The following is a 20,326-nucleotide window of genomic DNA, read 5'->3' as shown; positions in this document are numbered from 1 at the left end:
TCTAATATGTTTTAGAACAGTTAGTCTAATTCTGAAGACGACGCTCATAGTAGCGCCGAAACCTGGTCAATTTTGACTTAATATTTGTGACCGAGGGCTTACTTGTTCTAATATAATTCTGACACGGTCACTGAACCTTAGCAGCCATTTTCAAAGTTTTATTTGTAGACTGTCCAGCATTTACCGACGATTTAGCAATCTTAACACGTGACATCTCGGCAGCTCTAAACTCAGACTGAACTTCTGAAAGAAACTGCAGAAAAAGTCGGTCTCCAAATATCTTCTGAAGCAGGAGAACACGTGACGTGAAAGAAATAAGCACCAAAATTCATAGAGACTAAATATGGTAAAATAAAACTACTTCCACAATTAAAATATCTCACTGAGACCTTTCAATAAAATGAATCGAAACGAAGCAAATGAAATTCCTTGCCAAAAGATGAAAACTGCGTATGTAATTACTCAGAACATGTACAAGAAATGTATCTCCAAGTAGACAAAATTATAGCAGCTCGGCATAGTAGTTAAACCAGATTGCCTCTACAGCTTAGGAAGACGTTTTTCAAGTGGCCCTCTCAAGTGGCGAAAGTTTAATAGTAACGACCCTATATTATGGAAATGAGAGGGAATAAATCAGCTGCACCGAATGTAATAGGGATTTTATCGGGCCCTGGGGGCTTTTTCGTTTGAATTATTTCTACAATATCTCAACGTCACTGGCACTAGTATTTATGCCATTCATTTGTGCAGTGCTGCAGGAATTAAACTCAGGCCAATACTCCTGGGCGTTGTCAAGAACGTTTCGGAAACAGGGTCCAGAATGTCTACTTGTGTCCTGCTACTCTCAGGTTCTGTTCCTGTTAATTTCATGAGTATCTAGTCACGCTGCCCCTCAAGGCCTTCACGTACTACCAGAAGTTGTTCCGGTTTTCTGAAAGTTTTGCGTTTGTATTCTGCCACAGAACGTGTTGGAAGCTTCACGTATTGACCTTTTGATATACAAACACATTTCATTTAGCATCTCTTAATCTACAACCGTATATAGTATTTCTTTTCACTACTGTATAGCAGTCGCTAGTTCTGTAGACGTTTCTTTAAAGAGACTGTATTTGATGAAGTGTGCTCCCATCCCCCTTCTCAAACCATTAGCTATCGTCCTAGGTCGTATCAATCCAGTCAGTGATCAACTATGAAACATGAGTACAGGTTCTACATGTTCCTTCTCAGAACTAAGAGCTCTAAGATCCTCCTTGAGACTGGTTGCAACTGCCTTCTATTTTAGTTAACTGAAAGTACACCTTCCTACTTCTTTATAGTTGCACTGTGTAGTTCGGTGATCATTGTTGCTACGAGTGCCGCATGATCTCTAATATCAGTTTCAACATCACATCGTCATAGACGTACGATCTGCTTGTTGCTACTGGATCTAAAATAATTCCGTCTTGATTGGGAATCCAAGCTATTTTTGTATATACTTTTCTGAGAAAGCATTTAGTATTGTTTCAAAGGATGTCTGATCACATTCTTCAAGCACAAAACTGGCAGACCATTGTTGTATGTTTTGTCTAATCCAATGATGACCTTTTGATTGGGGTACATACGTTTTAGTGAAATAAGGTTTTCTCTATATCTTTTGGTTACGTTTGGGGGTGCGTCTGGTGGTCCAGAGAGGGATTCAGTTATACATTAATGCCTCCTCTTGATTACTAGTTTACACCAAACGATTTTGCACATGTTCATTTTCAAATTCTGCGGATTTACGTTTCTTGATCAGTTTTTCACGCATCACAATATCTTGAGAACAACGTTCCCTATACCGTTATCTTAATGGAGTGTACGAATATAATTAAAACATCTCATCTACACTCAGCAACCAACATTATGGTCTGTTGCGATATTAACTTCGAATACCACTGTCGCTTGCCCCCTTGCTTGTTCCAGTCGCTATTAGTTGGTGAGCCTCCATGTGAGCTCAAACCTCTCCGATTTTTCTTTCACGGTCTTTTCGTGAGATACGAGTACAAGGTAGCTATACGTAGGTAGATTCTTGCAGAAACGTACGCTCTCGGAGAACGACACAGTGATGCTCTGTAGCATCAGCCATTATAGCCAGATGATGATTTCCGTGATGCTTTCGCACTTACTACTAATTTCGTCTGGTTCGGATTCCAGACTGTCGACCATTGTTCAAGCACTAGCCGAACGAGGATTTTGTAATCTACCTCCTTTCTGAGCGAATTATAGTTCCTGAGGATTCTTCCAAAGAACCTCATTCTGGCATGTGCCTTAGATTTATGCTGTCGTTCCACTTTAATAAATAAATAAGTGAAATGCCTATTTCTGAACAATACGTTACATTTTTTCTGTTGAAGGTCGACTACATTCGCTACACAAAACGTCGCTCCTCTATATTTCGCTACAGTTTTCTAGCGTTGCGATTTCTCTGCATATAAAAGCATCAACCACGAAAATCCTCATGGAAATTCGTATGTTATCAGTAACATAGTTTGTACACAGTGTGTTTCAAATTCACATGAACGAGCTTCTTAGACATTTAGAAGGTGCAGTGGTGGGAAACCGTGTCTGGAATTGTCATTAAGCGACGAAAGGTGGCGTCGAAGTTACAGGCCCCGGGGACTTATTTTTCACATTTTTCAGAAGAGGTTGTGTGGACCTAATAGAGGAACAGGATTCTCAGTAGCGAGGCTGAACAAGCTTTTCCGATGTGTATTTTAGAGCACAAGTTTAATGGATATTTTTCCTTGTTTTGGTCCATACCTCCACTTGTAAAAATTTCCTGTAGTACAAAAAATGGTTCAAATGGATCTGAGCACTATGGGACTCAACATCTATGGTCATCAGTCCCCTAGAACGTAGAACTACTTAAACCTAACTAGCCTAAGGACATCACACAACACCCACTCATCACGAGGCAGTGAAAATCCCTGACCCCGCAGGCAATCGAACCCGGGAACCCGGGCGCGGGAAGCGAGAACGCTACCGCACGACCACGAGCTGCGGACTCCTGTAGTACAGCCTTAGCAACAACAGTACCGGTATATGAATTCCACTGTCAGAGGTATCAGAATAATCTTCGCATACAACTGTGGACTCGTTCGTCACGTGGACAAACATGATCGCTGCTAGTGATTAGGTCTTCGGAAATGTCAAAGTACGCGAGCATAAAATGAGAATCAAAATTCTACACAAGGTTGATATCAATATCGTCCTGTAGTTTCCCCCTCCTGTTCTTCAATACGCGAATGACCTACGCATTTTTCCAATCACAGGTAACTCTTTGCTGCTCCAGTGTTTAGAGGGTACTGCTTATAGAACAGCAGCAAGTTCTTTTCGTATTCAGTATAGAATGGTACAGGTATCACTGGCGATGTGTTCCCTTCCCGGGTTCTCAGACTTGTGTGTGGGGCGTGTATTATCATGTTGGAGCAAGATTTCTGCTGGATTCTTCTCAGATCTAACACGTCGGAAACGGTTTTTGACTTTATTCAGAGTCTTCACGTATTCCTCTGAATTGATTGTTGACCTTCTTGGCACCACATACAGGAGAATGAAGCCATAACAATCCCAGAAGACTGTCACCATGACTTTTCCCGCAGAGGGAGTTGTCTTAAATTTCTTCTTTTGTGGTGAATGAAGATGATGCCACTCCATGGACTGCCTTTTTCTTTCCGGTGCAAAGTGGTCCATCCAGCTTTCGGCCGGCTCCAACAATTCGGATGAAATGGCCTTTCTTGAATCTTACGGTCCGTTGTGAACGTTCGTGGAACCCATCGTGAGCACCACTTTGAATACCCGAGAGTCTCGGTCACTGCAGACGTACTTTCAGAGCTGACCGACAACTGTAGAGCCAATTGTCGGGTTGTGATGCTCCAGTCGGAAGGAATAATGGCATCCGCACGATTCAGCATGTCTGGAGCAGTGGCTGTGAAACGACATCCCGAGTGTGGTTGATAATGGAACTCTGTTACTGCATTTCCTGAGGCTGTAAGTTTCTATAGCCATCGCCCAATTGTATTCCCACCAACTACAGCATCGCCATACACTACATACAGATGTTTATCGATGTTCGCAACGGTTTATTTTTCCACACACAAGAATTCAGCAACGGTACGCTGCTTGTAACGTGAGTCGTATGTAGACGCCATTTTGACGCTGTACTACAGCTCGGAGATCCGCCAGAAGAGTTCGAAACTTCACTGGCGCACATAAAAAAGTTAAATGTGAAGCACGAACAGGGCGTTTGTCTATCTATATTAATGGCTTTAAAAAATGGGGGGCATTACTTATTGAACGACCCGCGTATAAGTACACTACTGGCCATTATAATTGCTACACCAAGAAGAAATGTAGATGATAAACAGGTATTCATTGGACAAATATATCATACTAGAACTGACACGTGATTACATTTCCACGCAATTTGGGTGCATAGATTCTCAGAAATCAGTACCCATAACAAACACCTCTGGCCGTAAAAACGGCCTTGATACGCGTGGGCATTGAGTCAAACAGAGCTTGGATGACGTGTACAGGTACAGCTGCCCATGCAGCTTCAACACGACACCACATTGTGACGAGCCAGTTGCTCGGCCACCATTGACCAGACGTTTGCAGTTGGTGAGAGATCTGGAGAATGTGCAGGCCAGGGCAGCAGTCGAACATTTTCTGTATCCAGAAAGGCCCGAACAGGACCTGCAACATGTGGTCGTGCATTATCCTGCTGAAATGTAGGGATTCGCAGGGATCGAATGAAAGTTAGAGCCACGGGTCGTAACACATCTGAAATGTAACGTCCACTGTTCAAAGTGCCGTCAATGCGAACAAGAGGTGAACGAGACGTGTAACAAATGGCACCCCATACCGTCACGCTGGGTGATACGCCAGTATGGCGATGAAGAATACACTCTTCCAATGGGGGTTCACCGCGATGTCGCCAAACACGGATGTGACCATCATGATGCTGTAAACAGAACCTGGATTCAACCGAAAAAGTGACGTTTTGCCATTCGTGCAACAACGTTCGTCGTTGAGTAAACCATCGCAGTCGCTGCTGTCTCTTATGCAGCGTCAAGGGTAACCGCAGCCATGGTCTCCGAGCTGGTAGTCCATGCTGCTGCAAACGTCGTCGAACTGTTCGTGCAGATGGTTGTTATCTTGCAAACGTCCCCATCTGTTGACTCAGGGATCGAGACGTGGCTGCACGGTCCGTTACAGCGATGCGCATAACATCCCTGTCATCTCGACTGCAAATGGTACGACGCCGTTGGGATCCAGCACGGCGTTCCGTATTACCCTCCTGAACCCACCGATTCCATATTCTGCTACTAGTCATTGGACCTCGACCAACGCGAGCAGCAATGTTGCGGTACGATAAACCGCAATCGCGATAGGCTGCAATCCGACCTTTATCAAATTCGGAAACGATACGCGTTCTCCTCCTTACACGAGGCATCACAACAACGTTTCACCAGGCAACGCCGGTCAACTGCTGTTTGTGTAAGAGAAATCGGTTGCAAACTTTCCTCATGTCATCACGTTGTAGGTGTCGCCACCGGCGCCAACCTCGTGTGAATGCTCTGTAAGCTGATCATTTGCATATCACAGCATCTTTTTCCTGTCGGTTAAATTTCGCTTCTAAAGCACGTCATCTTCGTGGTGTAGCAATTTTAATCGCCAGTAGTGTTGTTCCGGACCACATACGTCATGAACACCTTCCCTGTGGTAGACCCAGTCTGGGTAGGAGTAATGCTTGTACTCCAGTTGTCCATCAGTAGCAGAGAGTGCTGGAGCACGTGGCGCATAAGCTGCGTCTGCTATAGAGCAAGAGCTGGTAGTAGAGAATGTCGGTACCCCCACCCCACCATACTCAGACAGTAGCAGAGATTGTTGTGCCACATACGTCACGTACGCCGACCTTCCGGTAGACAATTTATGGATAGTAGAGAGTCCTGCAAGACGTTACGTACAATATATGGGTAGTAGAGAGTCCTGCAACATGTGCGTCAAATACACCGCCCTTCCAGCAAACACAGTGTTTGTATTCGGCAGTGCCGGTACCCCCCTCCGTCCAGTAGTCTAAGCGTCAGTAGGAGTGTGTCGTGGGGCACGTACGTCACGTACCCCGTCCCGCCAGAGGCGGCAGTGCTGAGTCCCTCGAAGCCGCCACCCCCGCCTCCGCCCCCGCCGAGGCCTCCTGCGCCGGTGCCGATGGTGTTCGTGGGCGGCAGGTAGGGCACTGGGCCCTTGCGCATGCTGACCACCTTGTAGCCGATATTGGGCCCAGCGATGTACTCCGTGGTGCGCTGCACGCCCTTGTCGTCCAAGTATGTGTACGATCCGCGCACAACGCCAGAGCGGTCGCTCGCCTGCAACAGACAAAACACACACTGACACAATGCGCACAGCATGTAAAGTAGGGGGGGGGGGGCAAGACCCCGCATGGGGATAACATCGGAAGTTCACTGAGGCTTTTTGTGGATGATGCTGTAGTATATAATGAGAGGTTGTAACAAATGGTTCAAATGTCTCTCAGCACTATGGGACTTAACTTCTGAGGCAATCAGTCCCCTAGAACTTAGAACTACTTTAACTTAACTAACCCAAGGACATCACACACATCCGTGCCCGAGGCAGGATTCGAACCTGCAACCGTAGCGGTCGCGCGGTTCCAGACTGTAGCGCCTAGAACCGCTCGGCCATCCCGGCCGGTGACGTTATAACAATGGAAAATTGTACTGAAATACAGGAGGATCTGCAGCGAATTGACGCATGGTGCAGGGAATGGCAATTGAATCTCAATGTAGACAAGTGTAATGTGCTGCGAATACATAGAAAGAAAGATCCCTTATCATTTAGCTACAATATAGCAGGTTAGCAACTGGAAGCAGTTAATTGCATAAATTATCTGGGCGTAGACGTTAGGAGTGATTTAAAATGGAATAATCATATGAAGTTGATCGTCGGTAAAGCAGATGCCAGACTGAGATTCACTGTAATAATCCTAAGGAAATGCAATCCGAAAACAAAGGAAGTAGGTTACAGTACACTTGTTGGTCCACTGCTTGAATATTGCTCAGTAGTGTGAGATTCGTACCAGATAGGGTTGATAGAAGAGATAGAGAAGTTCCAACGGAGAGCAGCGCGCTTCGTTACAGGATCATTTAGTAATCGCGAAAGCGTTACGGAGATGATAGATAAACTCCAGTGGAAGACTTTGTAGGAGAGACGCTCAGTAGCTCGGTACGGGCTTTTGTTGAAGTTCGAGAACATACCTTCACCGAGGAATCAAGAAGTATATGGCTCCCTCCTAAATACAGTTCGCGAAGAGACGATTAGGGTAAAATCAAAGAGATTAGAGCCCACACAGAGGCACACCGACAATCTTTCTTTCCACGAACAATACAAGACTGGAATAGAAGGGAGGGCCGATAGAGGTACACAAAGTACCCTCCGCCACACACCGTCAAGCGGCTTGCGGAGTATGGATGTAGATGTAGATGTAGATGGGGTAAAAATCCCGCACCGAGGTTTTCAACTGGTTATCATCGATTCAAAAGTTGACCACCAGGTGACTTGTTCTTCTGTTCCATTAAACTTCTGCAAGGCATATCAATCCAGAGGCGAGAAAATGTGGTAAGCCTGTTTTTACATGCAACTTTTCTCGTGTGTTACTTAAACAATGGAAATGCAAGGTTTGAAAAGAAGAAACAACGAGTTCCTCGATGACACTGTGGCATTCAAGCTTCACGTTCGCGTCGAAATACTCATTCTACTTCTACATATACATATATACGCCGCTAACCCCAGAGCGGTGTTTGGCGCAGGGCGCAATTCACGCCAAAGTTATATTTCTCTTTCTCCCATTCGCGGATCGCGCGAGTAAAAAACGACTGTCTGAACGTCTGACTACGAGCTATAATTTCCCTTGTCTTTGAGTGGTGATCATTGCGTGATTTGAAAGTTGGTGGTAATAATATACGCTCTTCACCCTCGTGGAAGATCGGATTTAGGAATTTAGTGAACAGCCCCTTCCGTTTAGAGCGTCGTCTATCTGAAGTATGTCCCAATTCTAACTTTCTATGAGATTTGTAACGCTCTCGCGATGGCTAAATGTACCAGTCACGAATCTTGCCGCTCTTCTTTGGACCATCTCAATCTCTTGAATCAGACCCAACTGGTAACGGTCCCATACAGACGAGCAATACTCTACGCCTGGATGACCAAACGTATTGTAAGCAATTTCCTGTGTTGAAGGACTGCATCGTTTCAGGATTCTACCAATAAACCGATCTAGAGTTCGCCTTGCCCGTTACTTCTGTAATCTGATCATTCCATTTGAGAGCATTTCAAATAGTCACACCCAGATACTTGAGGAGTCTAGATTTTGTATTCCGCGTCATTAGATTCAGGTGGTCGTTCCACTTTAAAACGCTGCGGATAGATATTGCTAGATACGTGAAGGCTGGGTCTGATCTCAGTGATTTAGCGCCGACAGTGTAATCAACTCATATCGGATCTTTACATCTATATAACAGAATTATATTTCCTTACGTTTACACTCTGCTGCCAATGTTTGCACCAGGCATATGCACGTCTCCCTGTATTTGGTAATAGGTTTGCAACAATACTGCCTCCCTGTACGAAACTGCATCGCCTGTGAGTAGTTTCATAGCACTGAATATATCATCATCGGTGTCATTTATGTAGAGTGGACAAAATACGAGGGCTGTCCATAAAGTAATTTACGATCAGTCGCGAAATGGAAAAGACTATGAAAATCCGATAAAGCTTTGCACAGATGTGTTGGGCAGTGTCTCTAGTATGACCCTAGATAGCATCGCGTCGCTATTCTCATTTATGAGCTCACAGTGAGCGCGTAAAGATGTCTAGAAAATAGTGTCTCCCGCCAAGTACGAGAGCCTGGTGAGAAATTTCGCCTGAAGCTATGCAGCCAACATTACATAACTGTCATGCTGTTTCTTCTTCAAGACAATTCTCAGCAGGATTCTGCAAGGGCAATGAATATGCTCCTGCATCGTTTTCAGTTGGAAATGTTTGATCGCCCACAGTACAGCCTGTAACTGTCTCCCTCTGAATTTCATCTCTGCTCACATGAACCGCTGGCTATGAAGACAACGTTTTGGCACAGACAGCGAGCTGTAGGCCAGCGTAGAGAATTGGCGGAAAGCACTGGCGGCTGGCTTCTATGATGAGGGTATTGGAAAGTAGGTTCAACGCTACCACAAATGTCTAAGTCAGAACGACAACTACGTAGAGAAGTAGCTGGAAGGTGTAGCTAACTATTACAAATAAAACATTTCTGATTTTCAATGTAAATTACTTTCTGGACAGCCATCGTAAAATTCACTCTACAATTTTTCCGTCAACTTAAGATAGGCAACCCAACTTACAACATCAACACCTGTGGCGGATAATACACGAGGGCTATTTGGGAAGCAGGTTCCTATCGGTCGCAAAATGGAAACCAATGTGAAACTCAAAACTGCTTTATTTGCAACAGTTAGCTACACTTTACAGCTACTTGTCTACATAGTCGCCGCTCCCGCTCCGACCTAGATATTTGTCGTAGCGTTGTACCATCTTTCCAATTCCCTAGTCATAGAAGGTAGCAGCCAATGCTTTCCGCCAATTCTCTGCGCTCGCCTACAGCTCGTTGTCTGTGCCAAAATGTTGTCTTCATAACCAGTGTTTCGTGTGAGGAGAGATGAAACTCAGAACGAGACAATTGTGGGTGATCAAACACCTCCCATCGAAAACGGTGGAGGAGCATCTTCACTGCCCCTGCACAGTGCGGCCGAGAGTTGTCATGAAGAATGAAACGCAGGACAGTTGTTATGCAGGTTACATGACATCAGGCGAAATCTGTCACCAGGCCCTCGTACTGGGCGGGAGACACGATTTTCTAGGCGTCTCTGAGTGCTCACTGAGCGCTCAGAACTGAAAAGAGCGAAGTGCCGCGATCGATGGGCATAGTAGAGACACTACGCAACACATATGTGCAAAACTTGACCGGATTTTCACATTGTTTTCCATTTCGCGACCGATCGGAACTTACTTTCCGAGTGGCCCTCCTATGTTTGTGTGGTGTGCATACTGTAAGACCTTCAGTACACACACCATCAGATTATTTGACTTGTCGCTCTAACGAAGTAGACGAGTGTCAGCAATATGTCTCGTGGTCTTATCGCGGCGTGTTTATCTTCTGCCGTTAGGTCAGACGATAGAAATGCCACTTACACGCTTAGAGTAGCAGATTGACGGTGACCAACTTTAAACAGAACTTGATTAATTTTCACACACATTTATTAAAATAATAACAAGCATAAAAATTACTGATGTTGGTTCTGGATGTTTTTTACAATTGACAACCCTAAGTTCCTTTCGTATTGGTACATTAATCTTATTCTCACATATATCTCTGACATTTGACAAAAGTGTCTATACACGCTTAGAGTAGCAGATTGACGGTGACCAACTTTACACAGAACTTGATTAATTTTCACACACATTTATTAAAATAATAGCAAGCATAAAATTTACTTAACTTGGTTCTTGATGCTATTTACAATTGACAACCAGAAGTTCCTTTGGTATTGGTACATTAATCTTATTCTCACATATATTTCTGATATTTGACAAAAGTGTCTATACATTTATCTTAATGGCTATGTACAGGAATATGGTAATCTTATTAGGCGCAGACTGAAACTTGACTATAGACTGGTACAGACAAATGCAGACTGGTACAGACTGGTGCAGACAAATGCAGAGTGACTAATCGGAGGTCTGTACACTCGTTATAATATCTCGCGCGTTCATGTATCACTGCGCGATTGTGATCCGCGAGGAGAAAAGGTTCTACGTTAGCAGCAATCTCATTGGCTGCGTTACATATTAATACGCGGATCGGCGGAAGCAGAATTTGGTCCGTCTTTATGGCAACGCCATCTCGTAGTGCGGAGATGGACGAGAGCTGCGCCTGCGCTGTTGGGCTTAGCAGAGCGCGCTCTAGTGGGGAAGTTGTGTACGCGCTGACTACGCGGAACTATGTACACAACAGTTTGGTTACCTGTCTTAAGGTGCATGAAATACTCTTCTGGGCAATTATTCTGCCCACCCTGTACATATCGTGAATAGCAGTGGTCATGTCACACAACTTTAAGTATGAAGCATGCCACCTGCTACATCTACATCTATCCTCCTGAAATTTTCGCGCCTGTCCTTCTGTAATGTGTACCCAGCTCCTAAGCGCACTATGCATTGTCATTGGGTTGATTTGTGTACCACTTCAGCTAATCGAAAAGAGGGAAGCTTATTCACCATGCTTCAGAATGGACGGAGACAAATTTCGATTACAGTTTATCAGAACTTGCTGAAAAATCTGCCACTGAGATTCAACATTTAAATCGTCCAGTTTGGTAGATTCTTGGAAGGAACTGTGGCAATTGTCGGCTGGGGTATGAGGGCGTAGCGCCTTGACCTAAACTTTACGTCGCTGATGATAGTTCAAGATTTTGCGTTTGCCGAGTGTGAGACGGGAGATTGCGGATCGACGGAGGCTGCGCTGTTTATTGCGCTCTTCCGGCGCAGTTCGCGGCGGTGCGAGGCACGGCCGAGTCTTAGTGCTTCCTCCCCGCCCAGCTGTTCCTTTCCGCAGTCCTTGGCAGGAACAAAGCGCCGCTAGCCTTGGGGCGGGCCAGTATCCTCTGCCGCCCCGCCCCGTGTAGAGCGATGCGCCGCCTGGCTATACGGGCGTCTGGCCTCCCACACGAAACAATACAGGAGCCATTAGCAGTGCATTTACCGTCTGTCCGTCACACAAGAAAACCACTTGCTAACTGAAATATTCTGCGTGAGGTTCCTGAGACAGGCCACCGAAAATATTTATATGACGAGAAAATATGCCGAGTTGCGGTTTTTGCGAAGTTATAGCGGACAATGTGGTGAATTTTAGGACATATACAAGTAACTTTTAAAGATTTTAGCTGTGGAATTATGACACTGTTTTCTTTTTCTTTTTATAATGAAGCTACTTCCTTCTTTGTGACATAGGAAAGAATCTATGAACGGGACTTAAACGACATAGCGTATGTGATCAGGTAGTAAACTTTACTTTACTTTTTCGTTTCCGGAAACTACAGTTTGTTTCCCAGTATTGGGCAGTGTCCAGTGCTTCTTCTTCAGCCAGCCATAGATCGTCGAGGGTACATCTGTGGGGGCAGGCAGGGAATTCTAGGAGATTTTCCATGTCCTGTCGAGTGCCGCAGTCGCATTCGTCGTCATTTTCGTCCAACAAACCCTTTTTGATCAGATCAGATTTCACAGGAGCCACCCCAGTTCTGATGCGGTTAAGCGTTCTACAGGTTTTCCAGTTACCAGAGACACCGCTTGGTGGGTCCTCTCTTAGTGGATAGTACATGGGGGGCTCATCTAAGGCGTAACTTGGGAAACGGCGACTGTATTTGAGTCTGCTGGGGCCACACTCTAGGCCAAATATTGAGTGACGGGCATCAGAGGTTTGTTTTAGCTTCTCGGTATGTTCATGGGCTTTCCTACGTGAGTCAGGGTTTGTGAAACCTGCGGCCCTGTGAAGATTTTCTATGGGGGTTGGTTTCATGCAGCCTGTCACTATCCTGCATGTCTCATTCAAGCTAATATCTACCTTTTTTGCGTGGGCGGATCTGCATCATACCGGGCAGGCATATTCGGCAGTTGAGAAGCACAAAGCTTCGGCTGAAGTTCTGACCACGGTAGGTTTGGCACCCCATTTGCTATTGGACACCTTTCTTATTAAGGAATTTCGTCCTTCTACTTTTTTGCGGGTATTTTCGCAATGATATTGCGCCATAAGCCATTGTCCCGATGCGCAGTGGGCCAACTTACTTCAAAACCTGGACATAAAACCTGTGGTTTTTTTAGAATCTTTCGGTAGCTGATTAGGATTCAGATATCGGAAGTAGAAAACTGAGAACAATAGATCCAATTTGACGGATCAAAAATTATAAATTTAGCGAATTCGAGTAGAACTTCCAGTTTACAATAGAGAGAGGTCGCTGATAACGAATTAGAAGTCGAAATTGCCGTATGGAATCGTTTCATTCTATGTTTGACATTTTCCAGTTTTGAGATTGGCTGTCTTTCAGCAAGCGTATGTTAGTTTCAACGCAGAAGAAACACAGCCGGCCACTTGCAAATAATTTTTTAATGATGAAAACATCCTTAGAGTTGTCGACACATAAGTCAGTGCATTAACAAATAATTTGAAGTCTGTAGATTACCGGGTTCCCGGGTTCGATTCCCGGCGGGGTCAGGGATTTTCTCTGCCTCGTGCTGACTGGGTGTTATGTGATGTCCTTACGTTAGTTAGGTTTAAGTAGTTCTAAGTTCTAGGGGACTGATGACCAAAGATGTTAAGTCCCATAGTGCTCAGAGCCATTTGAACCATTTTTTTCTGTAGATTATATTTTTTCACCGTTGAGAGATTTTGCATTTTTCAATTGAAATCATAACCACGTTCGTCACTTGTGCCATTACGACTTTCAGAAGGGTCGCAGTCGCATGTTCCACTGGCAGATGGTTCGCATAGCAGTTATTTTTTTACCTCAGATGGCCTCTGTTTCTTCTTGTTCAACTGTCATTTTCTAAACTCTCAAGATGAATGGATCCGAAAATGCCAGAAGCCGATGGGATGCGACATGCATTCTCATGAGAATCTTTGCATGTAAAATCCTCACGGGTAATGCCCGATATGCTTATTCCGAGGTTCCTGCGCGACTTCAGTTAACCGACCAATCACCAACGGACCAGTTTCGATTACGGCACATTCGTGCATCGAAACTATGTGGACAGTTGTCGCCACCGCGCATCACTGCAGAATATTGTGCGACCGGTGAAGCTGACAAGTGACTTTCACGAAGTATATCATTTTTTGTAATTCCTGATTGATATGTTTTAGTTCTAGAGTTCTCCGCTCCAAATTATAGTAGTTTTGCAGAATTTAGAGAAAGAAACGTTATTACACGAAGAGCTGTAATCTTGCAAAAAAATATTTGCCAATTTGCGAAAAAACAATTACGATCACTATTCCGAATAGCTCCCTAAGGATTCTCCAGAAAACTCTAATGACGTTTTCTGCTCAGATAACAGTTTTTGAGATGACGGCAATAAGGAGGGGCCCAGTTCCACCTTGTGGCACTGCCAGACTCTAGAAGAATGGCCATCCACTAAAACGGTACACATACGTGCACGCAAATACATTTGAATCTGTTAAGTGTACTATTAGGATAGTAGGAGAACCATTTACAAAATTGGAGTCACGCTAAGGAAATTTTGTTGCCAACACTTTCGAATAATATCGGTATTCGTTTAGTTTTAAGTCGATATACGTCATTACCGGTTAAAAATTACCGATTAAAAATGACGTAAAAGTGCCTTCTGGAGTATGTATTGCACCGGGGACCTAGAAACGACGGAGTGGCTTCGTCCCCGCCGTAGCCGTCAGTGGTTCACAGCCCCACAACAGACCACAGCAGTCCACCAACCCCACCGCCGCCCCACACCTTTCCCAGTGTTGTTGTGCGGTTCGGCCCCCAGTGGACAACCCCCCCCCTCCACCCCCCCCCCCCCCGGGAATGTCTCATACCAGAGGAATGTACCCCAAATGTTAGCGTGGTAGAGCAAGTATGGTGTACGCGTAGACGGAGGCAGCCTTTGCGCAGCAATCGACGACATAGTGTAATTGGGGCGGAATAAGTGGAACCAGCCCGCATTTGCCGAGGCTGATGGAAAACCGCCTTAAAAACCATCCACAGGCTGGCCAGCACACAGGACCTCGACACTAATCCGCCTGGTGGATTCGTGCCAGGGACCGGCATGCCTTCCCGCTCGGGAAGCAGCGCGTTAGACCGCGCGCCTAGCCGACCTTCTAGAGTGCTGCACACCTTATTTTATCCTGACGACCAAGCAGGATCGCTGACATATATCAAACAGGCTACACCAGCAATATCTGAAATATATGTAACTGTTGGATCACTGCCAACTGTCACGCCATGTAGCATATCGACTTAAGACTGTAATATCACTGCAGCGCTGGCCAAGTACGCACCGGTGCAATATACACAATATTTTGCGGGACTGAAGTTGAAACAAACACCTCTTTTTTCTGTTCTCCCCATGTTTTGAAATGACCTGACTTACTGTGCGTCGTCAGGAGAAGAGGTCCCACAATCGTCCGCTCTTCTGTAGCGAAAGTCAGTAAACACGCACGTCACGTAAAGTCCGCGTGCTTACCTGTACACTTGAAGCATTGTAAGTAGGCTGTTTATGTTTTCTTATCGGCAACGTTACGTAGCGCTCGGTATGAAAATCACTGGCTGTGCTGTGTGCAGTCTGTAGCTAGTTTGCATTGTTGTCTGCCATTGTAGTGTTGGGCAGCGGCAGCTGGATGTGAACAGCGCGTAGCCTTGCGCAGTTGGAGGTGAGCCGTCAGCAGTGGTGGATGTGGGGAGAGAAATGGCGGAGTTTTGAAATTTGTCATGAACTGTTATATATATTATGACTATTAAGGTAAATACATTGTTTGTTCTCTATTAAAATCTTTCATTTGCTAACTATGCCTATCAGTAGTTAGTGCCTTCAGTAGTTTGAATCTTTTATTTAGCTGGCAGTAGTGGCCTTCGCTGTATTGCAGTAGTTCGAGTAATGAAGATTTTTGTGAGGTAAGTGATTTGTGAAAGGTATAGGTTAATGTTAGTCAGGGCCATTCTTTTGTAGGGATTTTTGAAAGTCAGATTGCGTTGCGCTGAAAATATTGTGTGTCAGTTTAAGCACAGTCTTGTATAATTTGTTCTAAGGGGACGTTTCAGCATGTCTACTGTGCTGCACTGTTGCAGCGATCAGACAACTCGCTCCTGAAGCTATTCAGAATTTCACGCTACACACGACAGTCGAAAAAATGGATATAGATTTCCTTAAAAGTGGATGTCGCCAAATTGTTAGAGAAACGTTACGGTTGTATGCTGAAAGATATCTTGAGCGTGCCAAAAACTCACTATCAGTATTTCCGGAAACTACAAAAAATATCAAGAAAGAGTAGGTGCAAAGAATAAAATAACGCAACGGAAAAGAATAGTACCTACTACTTAAGCAACAGTAACACACAATCCACAAGTCAGTGCGGAGCAGATTGAACTGCAAGAGAGATTCAGCCAATGACTGTACTGCAAATAATGAACTGCTCTCCAAAACGTAACGACGAGGTAGGGGAAGCAACTTAATATACTAATTGCCCTGTAGAAAAAATGAAAGCGCTGGAGCATGTGGCCAGAGTTCTCCCAGGCATCCATAGAAAGATGGACGTCGCATGCCTTGAGGTGAGCGTGACTATAGCGCCAAATGGTGTTGGGCTCGTAACACGAGGTAGTGGAAGGAACAGCAAAGAACAGCGTGTGTCAATCACAGGGCAGTTAAGGCACCTACAGCATGGCCTGAGGGCGACATCTGGATCACATCACACAGAGAAGACTCATTGGGAAACTGAGAAGGGACGAAGTGTGACGAGGGTAGGCCAGGAGTTTGGTATTGCTCACGCATTGTTTCACATACATGGGGGGGGGGGGGGGGAATCCGTACCAGATGAGTTGGTTTAATACGGTCAACTGTAGCAGGAGATTACCGACCCAACGATCTTCAAACGCGGAACGGGTAAATCATCAGCCTTGTTGGTAGCACATGCATTGTCTTACGTCCAGTAGGATATCTTTCAATAGCGGCTTTAGCATGTGTATTAGGAGACGAAACAGTGACGAATTATGCGATTCTTGAAAATATCAGACTGAATGTTCATAGTTGGGTGTATTTTTAACTGACCGGTAGTGCATGTTGGTGAAGTGTGGTTCTCCACGGTCTTGTATGGGAATGCCACATCATTCCATACTTCCGTAACTGATTTTGAAAGTCAGTGATATGAAGCTTTTCAAGAAGCGAAATACGGAAAAAGATTGAATTTGTTGCACACTGGCGCGCACAACGTGAAGACGAAATAACTTTGGCATGCTGTGATAGCCAAGTAACATAGTTTTAGGAAAGTTAGACCATACATAGAAAGAATTGCTACAGTATAGCACAGAAAGTAACCGAAAGAAATGCGCAATGCGAGGAAAAAAAAGACACTGTTATTCAAAGGTAATAAATAATCAGAATGGAGTCTCTGCCCATCCTATGGGCTTTACAAAAGGCGGGACATGGTTCTCAGTGAGCTGTTGGATGACCACGGACAGAAACGCATGCTCTGCAACGTGCTCCCAAACTGGCCACCAGCTTAGTAAGGAATTCTTGTGGCGGGATGTTCAGTTTCTCCATCAGTGTCTTCGGCAACTGCTGGATGGTCTTCGATGCATGTGTCTCCACATCCCACACGTGGTGAGTGCGAATTGTATCATAACCTCTCATTCCAATAACTTCTCACCCCCCTTATACGACGCTGTCTTGCATTGTCACCCTAAGAAAGAAGTCAGGGCCGAACGGACTCCTGGAAAGACCCACATGGAGAATAAATAATCTCAGTAACTTTGATCGGTGAGTGCACCGTGTTCAATGATTTGGAGGTCAGTACGCCAATGCAAAACTGTGCCTCACCATACCATAACACCTGCACCACCAAAACGATTATGTCGACAATGTTATTGGGTGCAACACGCGTTGCACCACTTGCCGTATGACGATACTTCCAGAATCACTACTCAGACTGAATCTGCCCTATGTGGGAAGACCAAGCGAAGTTGGTACACTCCCTACGCACTTGGCACCACCTCTGATATGCAGGTGTCAGCGGAACTCAGCGTACTGGTTGTTGGGTAAAGAGACTCCCCCCCCCCCCCGAAGTCGCCGTGCCACTGAGCAGCGTGAAATTGCGTGCCTTGCAGTCCTGTTAAATGTGGCTGCCAATGGTCTCGCAGTTTGACGCGGCCCTTCCTGTGCGGCTGCATTATACCTGGTGTAGTGTCTTTTTGATCAGTAAACAAATAACTTTATACTAAGCTTGCTTACTGTGTATAATTTATAGGTATGATGCGCTACAAGTATTACCAGTAGTCACGCCTGTTCAAAGAGAAAACGAAATGGACACGATATTATAGCGATTCACAGTAACAGTAAATCACAAATGCCCATTTGCTACGCAACTGGCGATGCGCAACAAGCGTAACTTAGTAAGTTCACGAAATTAATATGTTTGCAAGCGTCTAAAAATTCTCAAAGCTGTACCTTCTTTCGCGTAAACATAATTATAATTAAATTAGGGAAAGACTGGTTTTGAAAGAGAATACTTTGGCTAAAGTTATTAAAAGTTCAGATAAACGTAGCAATTGACAGCACGGTACGAGATTTTTCGCGGCTCTCGCAAATGTACGAAAAAACACAATATATCACGAAGTACACGAGTGTTGACAAAATCAGTAAAAGAATCTGTAAGAACGACACGAACACTTTTGATGAATGTAAGAATATAGACTTTCAAAGCGGATCTATCTGTCACACGTGGTGCCACACAACCGAAAATTCGTGCCGAAGTTGAACACTACATCATCAACCATTTTTCTTTTCTTTTCATTTTTTTTGGGGGGTTATCAGTCTTCTGCTGATTTGATACGGACTGCCACGAATTACTCTCCTATGCAAACCTCTTCATCTCAGAGTGACACTTGCAACCTACGTCCTCAATGATTTGCTGGATGTACTCTAACCTGTCTTCCTCTAGAGTTTTTGCCCTCTCAGCTCCCTGTAGTGCCAATGAAGTCACTGCATGATGCCTTAACAGATGTCTTATCAGCCTGTCCCTCCCCCCCAAGAACCATGGACCTTGCCGTTGGTGGGGAGGCTTGCGTGCCTCAGCGATACAGATAGCCGCACCGTAGGTGCAACCACAACGGAGGGGTATCTGTTGAGAGGCCAGACAAACGTGTGGTTCCTGAAGAGGGGCAGCAGCCTTTTCATTAGTTGTAAGGGCAACAGTCTGGATGATTGACTGATCTGGCCTTGTACCACTAACCAAAACAGTCTTGCTGTGCTGGTACTGCGAACGGCTGAAAGCAAGGGGAAACTACGGCCGTAATTTTTCCCGAGGGCATGCAGCTTTACTGTACGATTAAATGATGATGGCGTCCTCTTGGGTAAAATATTCTGGAGGTAAAATAGTCCCCCATTCGGATCTCCGGGCGGGGACTACTCAAGAATGCCGGCCGCGGTGGTCTAGCGGTTCTGGCGCTGCAGTCCGGTACCGCGGGACTGCTACGGTCGCAGGTTCGAATCCTGCCTCGGGCATGGGTGTGTGTGATGTCCTTAGGTTAGTTAGGATTAAGTAGTTCTAAGTTCTAGGGGACTTATGACCTACGATGTTGAGTCCCATACTGCTCAGAGCCATTTGAACTTCTCAAGAGGACATCACTATCAGGAGACAGAAAACTGGCGTTCTACGGATCGGAGCGTGGAATGTCAGATCCCTTAATCGGGCAGGTAGGTTAGAAAATTAAAAAAGGGAAATGGATAGGTTAAAGTTAGATATAGTGGGAATTAGTGAAGTTCGGTGGCAGCAGGAACAAGACCTCTGGTCAGGTGAATAGAGGGTTATAAATACAAAATCAAATAGGGGTAATGCAGGAGTCGGTTTAATAATGAATAAAAAAATAGGAGTGCGGGTAAGCTACTACAAACAGCATAATGAATGCATTATTGTGGCCAAGATAGACACGAAGCCCACGCCTACTACAGTAGTACAAGTTTATATGCCAACTAGCTCTGCCGATGACGAAGAAATTGATGAAATGTATGATGAGATAAAAGAAATTATTCAGATAGTGAAGGGAGGAGATGGGACCTGGATAAACTGACTAAACCAGAGGTTGTACAGAGTTTCAGGGAGAGCATAAGGGAACAGTTGACAGCAATGGGGGAAAGAAATACAGAAGAAGAAGAATGGGTAGCTTTGAGAGATGAAGTAGTGAAGGCAGCAGAGGACCTAGTAGGTAAAGAGACGAGGGCTAGTAGTAATCCTTGGATAACAGAAGAAATACTGAATTTAATTGATGAAAGGAGAAAGTATAAAAATGCAGTAAATGAAGCAGGCAAAAAGGAATACAAACGTCTCAAAAACGAGATCGACAGAAAGTGCAAAATGGCTAAGTAGGGATGGCTAGAGGACAACTGTAAGGATGTAGAGGTTTATCTCACTAGGCGTAAGATAGATACTGAATACAGGAAAATTAAAGAGACCTTTGGAGAAAAGAGAACC

The 20,326-nt window shown here is 44.9% G+C and overlaps 1 protein-coding gene across 1 annotated transcript in view; it reads right to left on the bottom strand.

Moving 5' to 3' along the window:
• LOC126100991 (spidroin-1) overlaps positions 1 to 20,326 on the bottom strand; it is a 117,667-nt gene that overhangs the window by 31,365 nt on the left and 65,976 nt on the right. The window contains exon 5 of the mRNA XM_049911658.1: positions 6,142 to 6,386. Coding sequence (XP_049767615.1) covers positions 6,142 to 6,386 — 245 coding nt within the window. The remainder of the gene's footprint in view (positions 1 to 6,141; positions 6,387 to 20,326) is intronic.

Source organism: Schistocerca cancellata, chromosome 9 (genome assembly GCF_023864275.1).
Source record: "Schistocerca cancellata isolate TAMUIC-IGC-003103 chromosome 9, iqSchCanc2.1, whole genome shotgun sequence".
Lineage (NCBI taxonomy): Eukaryota > Metazoa > Arthropoda > Insecta > Orthoptera > Acrididae > Schistocerca > Schistocerca cancellata.
The sequence above is the reverse complement of the archived record's forward strand: the minus strand, read 5'-3'. Positions and strand labels throughout refer to the sequence as shown.